At 39.0% G+C, this 11096-nt stretch overlaps 1 protein-coding gene across 4 annotated transcripts in view; it reads left to right on the top strand.

Moving 5' to 3' along the window:
* The window catches only part of chd2 (chromodomain helicase DNA binding protein 2), a 52427-nt gene that overhangs the window by 19593 nt on the left and 21738 nt on the right, over nucleotides 1-11096 (top strand). For all 4 annotated transcript variants that reach the window (XM_057835887.1, XM_057835890.1, XM_057835888.1 and 1 more), the window contains 11 exons: nucleotides 1348-1389; nucleotides 1459-1634; nucleotides 1713-1837; nucleotides 1919-2135; nucleotides 2215-2304; nucleotides 2369-2559; nucleotides 4601-4789; nucleotides 4984-5146; nucleotides 5227-5379; nucleotides 10764-10835; nucleotides 10907-11056. In XM_057835887.1, the coding sequence (XP_057691870.1) occupies nucleotides 1348-1389; nucleotides 1459-1634; nucleotides 1713-1837; nucleotides 1919-2135; nucleotides 2215-2304; nucleotides 2369-2559; nucleotides 4601-4789; nucleotides 4984-5146; nucleotides 5227-5379; nucleotides 10764-10835; nucleotides 10907-11056 (1568 nt within the window). The remainder of the gene's footprint in view (nucleotides 1-1347; nucleotides 1390-1458; nucleotides 1635-1712; nucleotides 1838-1918; nucleotides 2136-2214; nucleotides 2305-2368; nucleotides 2560-4600; nucleotides 4790-4983; nucleotides 5147-5226; nucleotides 5380-10763; nucleotides 10836-10906; nucleotides 11057-11096) is intronic.

Genomic DNA, 11096 nt, shown 5'->3' with positions numbered 1-11096 from the left:
AAATGCAGTCCTTTTGGTGAGTTTAAACCCACAGTTACAGTTCAACACTATTACCATCAGAACGAAAATAATTATTTTCCAGAAAAAGCACACGTGTCTGACTCGTATTAGGTTTACATTATACACACACTCTTTCACAGCACAGACAGTTGCCAGAGAGAAAAAAACAACACATTTCACCACCGCTAGACACACTAAACACGCTGGAGTTCCCTCTCGTAGCTGGTGGGAAACATTCATAACAATGTTTACTAACCTTTAATTTTGTATAAATGCAAAATCATACTGGAGGTATTGCCCCCTCGGCAACCACCTTCCGCAAACATGTCTTACATGTCGGTTGGCCCTCCTCTAATCCGTGGCTGTCTGTAACTTTTCTGTAGCCAAAGTATTCCCATACCAGCGATTTCGTTTTCTTTGATGGGGGGAAAAAGTCCAGGAGTTTCACCTCCTCCAGCCATCATGTAGCACAGAGAGCAACAACCGGTGGTGAAGGGTTGAGCCTTGCAGCTGCAAGCGAGGGATTTCTCCATGCATTTTGGACATGAAAAAATAGCCTATACTGTAGGGACCGTATGACGGAAAATTTTTGCGGTTTTGAAACGTGACGTTTTGGTACCACGGTATACCTTGAAACCGGTGACCGGCACATGTGTAGTTATATTGCAGCGGACGTAGTCCTCTTAAAAAAACACTGTTTGACTCCAGGCTAAAAACTTTCCGCTTCGGTGTAGCACAATGTGGATGTTTATTAGGGCCCGAGCACTAAAAGTGCGAAGGCCCTATTGTAATTCTTATTGAATCTGTCCAACAACTAGCTAGCCGTATACTTGTTTTTCACTAATAGTACTCTACATCAATAAAATCCCCAGAATGTTTGAAGTTCAAATAAGCAGCTAGCTTTATTGGCGCTAGCAACAGTTTGCCCTGGCAAATTATGGATGTTTATTTCTTTTCATAAATGTCAAACCACTTCTGTAGTGAAACCAAGGATCGTATTTTGACTACAAGTTGACATGTACCTGTACCTTTTCACAAAAATACCCTGCAAAATGCTATCCTAGCTACAATGCTAAAGGTTCATTCGGAAACTCTGGAGGGTATTGGTAAATAGATGGAAAAAGCTGTTGTAGGTTAACATTCTGAATGCTCCAAAAGTAGCTATGTCATCCCATGATGCTGCCTTCCGCTAAGCAAAGAAAAACTCATTAGCTCGTAAAAATCAATGAATTAAGCTGCTTTGTTGTGATAACAGCATTGTTCAAAGCTAGAGAAAAAAATAGCAACTCATAGTGCGAAAAAATGGTGTCAATACCCCTGTTTTAACTTGATTTGTGTCATCCACAGCAACTAAAACAGGAAAAACACATGGATCCTCTGACTTCCCATGTAAGTAAATCTAATTTACAACAATTGAACTGTCTAGAAGACAGCACTAAAATCAGTGTATCCTTCCAGCCCATAGTCACAAAACGTCATCCAATGAGCCCGAGTATCTATGCAAGTGGATGGGGCTCCCATATTCTGAATGCAGCTGGGAAGATGGCGCGCTCGTCATGAAGAAGTTCCAACCCTGCATAGACAGTTTCTTGAGCCGTAACTCTAGCAAAACTGTCCCCTCAAAAGACTGCAAGGTAGGAGTCAAACCAGCACCACCTTTTGGTCTTAAATAGACAGTGCTTGATATTTTTGGAACTTAACTCTGGTCGTAGGTGTTGAAACAAAGGCCGAGATTTGTTGCTCTGAAAAAGCAGCCGTCGTACATTGGCGACGAGAATCTGGAGTTGAGGGACTATCAACTGGCTGGGCTGAACTGGTTAGCTCACTCTTGGTGCAGGTATGATCGTGTTTCATTGACATTGTTGGCTATGCTAGTGAATTTAATGTGCCGTGTAACAAATCAACCCCTGTTCTTTAGGTGTAATAGCGTCATCCTGGCAGATGAAATGGGTTTGGGAAAGACAATCCAGACCATCTCTTTCCTGTCCTACCTGTTCCACCACCATCAATTGTATGGTCCATTCTTAGTGGTGGTGCCATTGTCTACGCTAACCTCCTGGCAAAGAGAATTTGATACCTGGGCCCCTGACATGAATGTAGTAGTCTATCTCGGTGATGTCATGAGCAGAAAAACGGTAAGTTGTGTTTTTGCTAAATCTGAATGAAATTCAATGTACAGTCTGCAATATTTTTACTATGATTTGTTCTGCTCAGATCCGCGATTACGAGTGGGTGAACCATCAAACTAAAAGAATCCGTTTTAATGCACTGTTAACCACTTATGAAATTCTACTCAAGGACAAGGTGGGTGCTTTGGATATTTTAATTGACATTAAGAAAGAGAAGCTCAGGAAATGGTGTTCTACAGGGGGTCCTGGGCAATATCAACTGGGCGTTCCTGGGTGTGGATGAAGCTCACCGGCTGAAGAATGATGATTCCCTCTTGTACAAAACCTTGATGGAGTTCAGGTCCAACCACAGGCTCCTCATTACTGGCACGCCACTGCAGAACTCCCTCAAAGAACTCTGGTCACTGCTGCACTTCCTTATGCCAGACAAGTATGTTCAACTCCACACCTTTAATGTGGATGGCATTCCATTGAAAAGACAGTTACTGTATATTTTCAGACTACACTAGCGTAAAAGAACACATATATAAGCTTCACTAGAGTAGAGGTTTCATTTTTGGAAGGAATTTTATTTCATCACAGATGAAGAACAGACACTGTTAGTAATAACAATAAAACTGAGAACCAAAAAAGCACTCTGAGAAAGCAGATTGCCAAAGCAGCCAAATTCAAAGCATCGCCATATTTGGTAGAGTGGGCAGTCCTCTCCTTTATACTCCACAATTCTGAGGTTTTCTCTCATATCTCAATATTGTTCTCTAAGCATCGAATTAAAGGAATGTGAGCATGTCTACATGGTCAGGTCAAGCTTGCCCTTTTTTTTGTTTTGTTTTTTTGTTACAGTGTTCCCAGCAGCTGATAAGAATTTTAGATGGTGTTGAGCAGAGTAGATTAATAGATGTCACGTGTTTCCATTTATTAATACGTAAAGCAGCAGGACTTGCAACGTGCCTACAAGCCTTAACACAATTTGATCAGTCACTGGAGTGAAATAGCTTGGTTAATGTTAGCGACATAATGCACAAAGCTGAAACACAACACTGTCATTTTAACTGCCACCCACTGCTTTAAAAAAAAAAAAAAAAACTTAATGATGTATGTGAGTATGACGCACATAATTGTATCTTCTGTAAAATAGTTTTGTAAGTTATAGAGGAGTTCCAAAAATTCGATTCTTACATGCATCGTGATTCGACACGAAACGATTCGATTACGATTCAGAAAGGTTCAAAAACGATGATTTTACCACATAACTTTATGACAGCCGCTCGTAGCGGAACGAAATTCAAGACACGGCCGCCGCCCGGACACCTTTAACGGACGCACGCACGCATAACGTTATAATGGATGCTGCCTGTAACTGAGTGAGGGATTTACTCCTTTTGAAAAAAACGGAAAATTAATTTGTGTATGAGACAGGCAGGCAAAGAGGCGCGACCGCTGTCTGTGCGACCGCACAGTTATTTTTTAGAACAAGAGGAGAAGAGAGATAGTTCGTTGCTCATTGTCTTTCAGATGTCCAGCTGTAGTTTCAAGTCATGTCTATTGAAAACTGTCCTGAGTGTGTTGCTATGACCCGTGTGAGTATAAGAGGTGAGCACACGAACCCTCTTGTACGGTTTAGCCTTTATTGTTGTTGTTTTTGAGGTGTTAATAGTTAGCGCCGAGCGCTAAGCTAATTAGCTAACGTTAAATTTTATTGTGTCGTTGAGGGAAATAAGTACTCCCTTTAAAATGGTTGTTTTTTAACTTTCTTGTAAAAATAAATAAAAATAAAAGCAGCTTAAGGGCAGCTTTTTGTTGTATGGGCATGTTTCCATCGTTCCTGTTGAATCATTAGGATATTTTAAATAAATAATGGACAAAAATTGTTCTACTTTATTAATTAGTAATCTACGATGCATCGATAATTGTGATAACTGTGATCATCGTCAATACCGTGATCATCGTTCAAGAATCGAATCGTAGCCCCCTGAATCGTAATCGAATCGTTGGGTGCCTAAGATGGCACACCCACTCACACTCAGGCCCGCTTTTTATACGCACTTTATTGTCCCGCTGTCCTCTTCCCCGCTCGAAACTCTTGCCTCCTAAGCCTCCGCCATCTCAACTTTGCACACGTGCTTTCAACTTTTTTTTTTTAAACTCTTAATCAACCGTCGACGGTATGCTGTGCTCATCGAGGCATTTGCGTCATCGGTGACATCGATAAGTCGAGACGGCTCTAATTCATACCATACGTTTAGATCACTGGCCTATAAAGCACAACAAGCAGTGATGAAATAGAATTTCAAAATCAAACCTTCGATTTCACTCCAAATCAATACCAAATTAGTAAGTCTTCTGAACAACTCTGGAAGTATAGAACACACTTAAAGTAGCTGCCAGTATGTGAAAAAAAAAAAACAAAACTATATTTCTTAGGCTTTGCAACTCAGTCCGGAAAATATGGTTGTTTGTTGTATGCCCAGATTTGACTCATGGGAGGATTTTGAGGACGACCACGGCAAAGGAAGAGAGAATGGCTACCAGAGTCTTCACAAAGTCCTGGAGCCCTTCCTGCTTCGACGAGTCAAAAAGGATGTGGAAAAATCCCTTCCTGCCAAAGTGGAGCAGATTCTCCGTGTTGACATGAGCGCACAGCAGAAGCAATTTTACAAGTAGGAGTCTTCATCTGTCTCATGCGTTAAACTTATTTTGCATAGTTTGAATATTTAATGCACTTTGCCCGACCATGACTTCAATTCTCACTTAGCTGTAGGCATGTTCCCAAAATTTAGGAATTTGGAACTTCTACTGTAATTTAAAGAATACAAAAGTTACCTTCTGTCAATTTAATCTTGAACATTTTCAGGTGGATTTTAACCCGGAATTACAAAGCTCTTTCCAAAGGCACCCGAGGCAGCTCCTCGGGCTTCCTGAATATTGTAATGGAGCTGAAAAAATGCTGCAACCACGGTTTCCTCATCAAGCAGCCCGAGGAAGGAGAGCCCGAGTCACAAGAGGAACACCTGCAGGTAAGTACCTACTTTAGCTACGGGCGGCACCGCAGGACAACTTTGGCGACGCAAATTAGAGCTGGGTTTGTTTGTGGCAGGCACTGGTGCGGGGCAGCGGGAAGCTAGTGCTGCTGGACAAGCTCCTCACTCGGCTCAGGGAGCGAGGCAACAGAGTGCTCATCTTCTCGCAGATGGTCAGAATGTTGGACATCCTTGCTGAATACTTAGCCAAGAAACGATATCCGTTCCAGGTAGGATTCAACACTTTGCTTTCATTTTCACCATATTAATTAATTTGGAATAGAGGACAAAAGATCAAGCATGCTTCGTTTGAGTCTCAGACGGAGAAAAAAGACAGACACAGATTGCTAAGGTACAGAAGCTATAAAGAGTGTGTTCCTATTTTTTGGGGTATTTTTATCAGTTTTGTGTGAATCAGCGTTTATGTGCTACACGCGTGTAGCGTGACTGATGTTATGTCTCACAAAATAGGTCCGTTTGCATTGTTTGTGTTTAAATATAGGGCTTTCCCCAAACGATTATTTATCTCCCGATTCGTCTGCAGACTTTAACGATAAGTCGACTAGTCTAATAATTTTTTATGAGTTTTTTTTTTTTTTAATGCTAATCTTGCAATTAAACGTTTGTTGACAATTATTAATTCACAATTAATACACAATCACAATTAACCTAATAATTCATTCTTACTTTCTATTTTTGTGGTATGTCTTTATTGTTCTGAGCATTATAGCAGTTCTTCTCAATTCTGTTACAGCCCCCCCACGAAGACGTAAATGTTTCGTGCCCCCCCCAACTCTCTGCTGCCACTGTGAATAGTACCATTTGTTTGTAAAATTATTATTATAAGTACTTTTCTGCATAACATTGTACTTTTTTATATTAAAGAGAAAAAAGCAATATAAATCAACTTTTATTAACAATGTTTTGTCTGTAACAGAGAAGAGTAAGGCGCATCAATTTGCCTTTATAAAAAAAGTTACATTCAAACTGTAAAAATACACTCAAGGGACATTTTTTTTGATCATTTGATATTGAAAAAAAAAACGTAATGAAATCAATCAATAATAAAGAATTAAAATTAAACGACAGTGTCATTGGACAGGTGGACAGTTTTTATTTTTGCTGCAGGCAGTATCAGCTCCTTTGCTATGGTTTGGGGTTATTTTGTATGTAGCATGCTCGTAGTGCATGCTGGTTTACTGCTGTAACATTGACAAAGAGGGACGATAGCTGGCAATATTCGGCATGTTTTCACTGCAAAAACAATCAAGCGGCTTATCAATGTGATCGGGGTCTAACGTCTATAAGTGACAACTTAATTGATCTCGCTTCCCGCTGTCCGCTGCAAACACTTTTAGACACAGTAAACAGACTGGCCTTTCCTCGTCTCCTACTGTATTCTTTTCTGTGTGCTCTTATTCTGTTCAGAAATACTGCACACACTCTGAAAATGAGAGCGCCACTGCCACCTACTGAGTGGGTGTGCAAGTAGACTTTATTCTCGTACGCCAAAAAAGTAGTATATTTCCCCGCGGTCACATGCGCCACCCTCGGCATGGCTCTGCGCCCACCTGGGGTGGTGCACGCCCCACTATTTGAGAAGTACTGCATTAAGAGTGAGCACCAGCAGATTAGATAAATAAATGTCACATATAACTGGAGTGAAATGAGAAAAAACATGTTGATGCACGTTGATACAACTCTACAACGGAGTATTAAGGCCAAATAAATACATTAAAAAAAAAAAAAGAACATGTTTATAGTCGTAATATTGCTACGAAGAGAAAAAAGTCACATTATTACATAGGGGTAATGTAGCTATGAGCTAGGCCTGAACGATATTGGAAAAAACTATTGCTGCGATTTTTTTGGGGTTTGCGATATTATATTGCGATATTTAAAAAAAACAAACAAACAAAAACAAACAAACAAACTAACAAAAAAAAAAAAAAATATATATATATATATATTTTTTTAAAGATATTGTCACTAGATGACTTGAATAGCTGTTTGGAAAGACTTTGGATGACTCTCAATGACCAGTGTACAGTGATCCCTTGTTTTTCGCGGTTAATGGGGACCAGAACCCGCCACGATAAGTGAAAAACCGCGAAGTTGCGCCCCCCGCCCCCCAAATTTTTATTTTTTTGTGTGTGTGCTCAATGTATTTATTCAGATTTAGCATTGGAAAGAGATACATATAAGGCATGTTTTTTTTTCTCACCTTTTCCCCAAAGTATGATTAAAAAAAAATACATATATATATATATATATATATATATATATATATATATATATATATATATATATATATATATACACACAGTACTGTGCAAAAGTTTTAGGCAGGACACCTGCCTAAAACTTATGCACAGTACTGTATATTTTTATTATATTATGTATATACAGGATATACTGTATGTATATATTTTCCCCAAGTGGAAGCTTCCATGATCCTAATAAATTTAATAATTAAAAAAATATATATACATATATAATGTATTGTATATATATATATACAGTGTATTAATAAATGGTTTTAAGCAATTCAAACGTTATTTTATATTATGATCAGTTTTAAACATAACTGTTAAACCAAATCATTTTTGAACAAGAATAAAGTACTGTAGTCGAAAAATGCTTGGCTTTATTAAATACTTCTGTTTATCTACCTTAGCTGTGACTCTTGTTGGACATGTAGAAATTACAAACTCCTCATGATCACTTCTGGCATTTAATTTATATGTCTCAAACGTCTCCACACACGCACACACATTCATTCCAAAGCGGCTTCCTCGCAGAAACGGTTTTACAAGTTAAACGATGATTGACAGCTGCTGCGCTGTGATGTCCGCTTCTTTGGCAAGATCAAAGATACCATCATCGTTAACTTTGATAAACAAGTGCTGCAGTGACTGTGAAGTTCAAAGAGCGTGTGAGGCTCTGCGCAGAGCAGAAAGCAGGGTGTATGTGGATTAAGAAAAATAAAAATTATCGCACGTCCTTGCGATGGGACTACAGCGCACGCACACATCGCGATGGCGATGTTTAAACGATATATCGTTCAGGCTTACTATGAGCCACTACCTACTTTACATACATGTACCTTCGCTGGGAGCTACGACCAAGCATTAGTATGATTTCTTCCATTGCTAATAATTCAATGTAGATGAAGCAAAATAATAAGAATTTCCTTATCAGTAAAACCGATTCCAGAACATAAGATGCTTTCAATATTGTTGATGTTACAGAGGCGGTAACGCGATACGTATAGTACGTGCTGCTTATTCAGCTACATTAGTCCGACATCAGCCCGTAATACTCTGTTGTACGACCCACATAAAGACAACTTCAATAAAAAAATGTCTTTATATGTACTTACGATCCGCCAGCTTGTTGTCTCCTGTCGTCTTCCAAAATTAGAACTGGGTGACGGCGCTTCAGGTGTTCATTCACGGCCGTCATGCTGCTGTGGTATGCAAACTTGGTGTACGGTAGGGCTGTCCCAAATGACTTATTTTCTCCCGATTAGTCAGCTGACTATTTTTACAATTAGTCGACTAATCTAATCATTTTTAATGTTTTTTTTTTTTTTTAACTAATTGAGCAATGAAATTTTTGTTGACGCTTATCAATTCACAAAAACATTTTGGAACACTTAAATTCTTTAATAAAGTACAAATAAACACGTAAATAACAATAATAAATTGCACATAAACAATGAATTCAAATGCTGATACAATTAACTTGTGCAATAGAATGGAATGTAAACAGATTCTGAACACTGACTTTGCCTTTCCAACATAATTCAAAACAATTCTTTAAAATACACCTAGCATTAATATAGTATAGTACTATATATAATAGTATTATAATAATTATTATTCATTGCCAATCAGATTTTTCATAAAGGGTGTCATTTTAAAGGTTTTCTTAGTGTAGAATCTAAATTCTGAAGTATGTGGATTTAACTCCAGAAATCGTTATTTATATGACGAACATGACATGCTTTTATTTTGAAATGTTCACCGGAAGTACGTTCTCTAAACAGCTAAGCTTTACACTCCGCAAAAAAGAACTTTTTGTCATTGCATGTGGTGTCAGTTATAGATTTTTTTTTTCATAATAGATTTTAAAAAAAAATTGCAAATGCTGTTAACCAGCGATTTTTCATGTTTGAAGTGCTACCTTTTAACCGCAAGTTTACGTTTACGAGAAGACTGCCAATGTTTTATTGCAGGCTGAAGTAGGTTGTCTTTTTTTTCCCCCATTCACCTCAGTGTAGCAATGCTAACGTTACAGTGTTTAATATAGATGCGTTTTCTTATTTTGTATGTCTGAACTTTAATTCTACAGAATGTTGATAAGAGAAAGGAACTGGAGTCTCATATGCCATCAGCACGCACGCACAAATGGAGGCATGCGCGCGCGCAGCGATAAAACACAACTGTGAAAATTACCGCCCTCATTTTTATTTGCCGTGCGATAAATGGACTCATTGCATATCGCGACAGGCTTAGCAACTTCAATAAAACATGGCGTTAGTTAGATGGACTTACTCCTGTTGTCTTCGAAAATTACAACTGGGGGACAGCGTAGGTGTTTATTCACGGCCGACGTGCAGCCAAGCCTGGCATTGAAGAGACAGGACACAACAGTGTACCCTCCTTTGTTCCTTTGAAATAAGTCAATGTTTTGGACACTTTGGTGCGCTTTTTTGGCTTTGTGCCGCTTCCCCCGCTTGCATACCGAGCGTCCAACATTCGGAACTTTTCACGCATATATATTTTTAACCCTTCATTACCCGTCGAAGTGATGTTGTGCTCGTCAACGGATTAACGTCATCAATGACGTCGACTAGTCGGGACAGTTCTAGTGTACAGTGTATCCTCCTTTGTTTCGTTGAAATAAGTCCATGCTTTGGTCACTCTGGTGTGCTGTTTTGACTTTGTGCCGCTTTCCCCGCTTGAATCCCGAGCGTCTGCCATTTTCAACTTCCCATGCAAATATTTTTTTAACCCTTAATTAACCATTGACGGGATGGTGTGGTCGTCGACGCATTTACGTCATCAATGACGTCGACTTTTCGGGACAGCTCTATTTAAAAATTAATTTCTTCATTATCAGAGCACGAAGTAATGCACAATTTGGATACTTAAATATTTGTGTAATCTTCTTTTGCGTGAAACCAATTTATCCTGTTCATGGACTCTTTACAGTTATGAATTTATGACTCTAAAATCAGTTAAAAATAAAATAAAAATACTATTTTGATCGCAAATCGTGGACTGGGCCACATAATAGACGTAATCATCGTTTAACTAAAAATGAACTATTTCAGGTTTTCTTGATTGTATCCCTAAAATCTTCAAAGACATAGTTTAGGTTAGCTTTATGAGAATCACCCTAATGTGTTAATGTTGACACGGATCAAATATCAACGTTGTGGCACACATACTTGGCTAGGCCGAGAGTTCATGCAGTTATTTATAACAGCGACTTGTTTTATATGGAAGCGCAACCACGCTTCAGAAGGGTGCTTAGCTCTGTCCGTATTAGTTTGCGTATTATTTCTGCAATAGCCCTGACTTTTTTTTTTTTTTCCTCTTTGTAGCGATTAGATGGCTCCATCAAAGGAGAAATTCGAAAACAAGCACTGGATCACTTCAATGCTGAAGGTTCAGAGGTACGTTCAAGACGTGTGCACCGTAACTAATGTGTTTATTAATGGATTCAAAACTGCAATCTATCTTCCAGGACTTTTGCTTCCTCCTGTCCACGAGAGCTGGAGGCTTAGGGATCAACTTGGCCTCAGCTGACACAGTCGTCATCTTCGACTCGGACTGGAATCCTCAGAATGACCTCCAGGCGCAAGCAAGGGCTCATAGGATCGGACAAAAGAAGCAGGTAAGCTACAGCAGAAATTAATGGCAAAGTGTGATAATGT

Source organism: Corythoichthys intestinalis, chromosome 5 (assembly GCF_030265065.1).
Source record: "Corythoichthys intestinalis isolate RoL2023-P3 chromosome 5, ASM3026506v1, whole genome shotgun sequence".
NCBI classification, from domain to species: domain Eukaryota; kingdom Metazoa; phylum Chordata; class Actinopteri; order Syngnathiformes; family Syngnathidae; genus Corythoichthys; species Corythoichthys intestinalis.
Note: the sequence above shows the minus strand (reverse complement) of the source record. Positions and strands in the feature narration are given on the sequence as shown.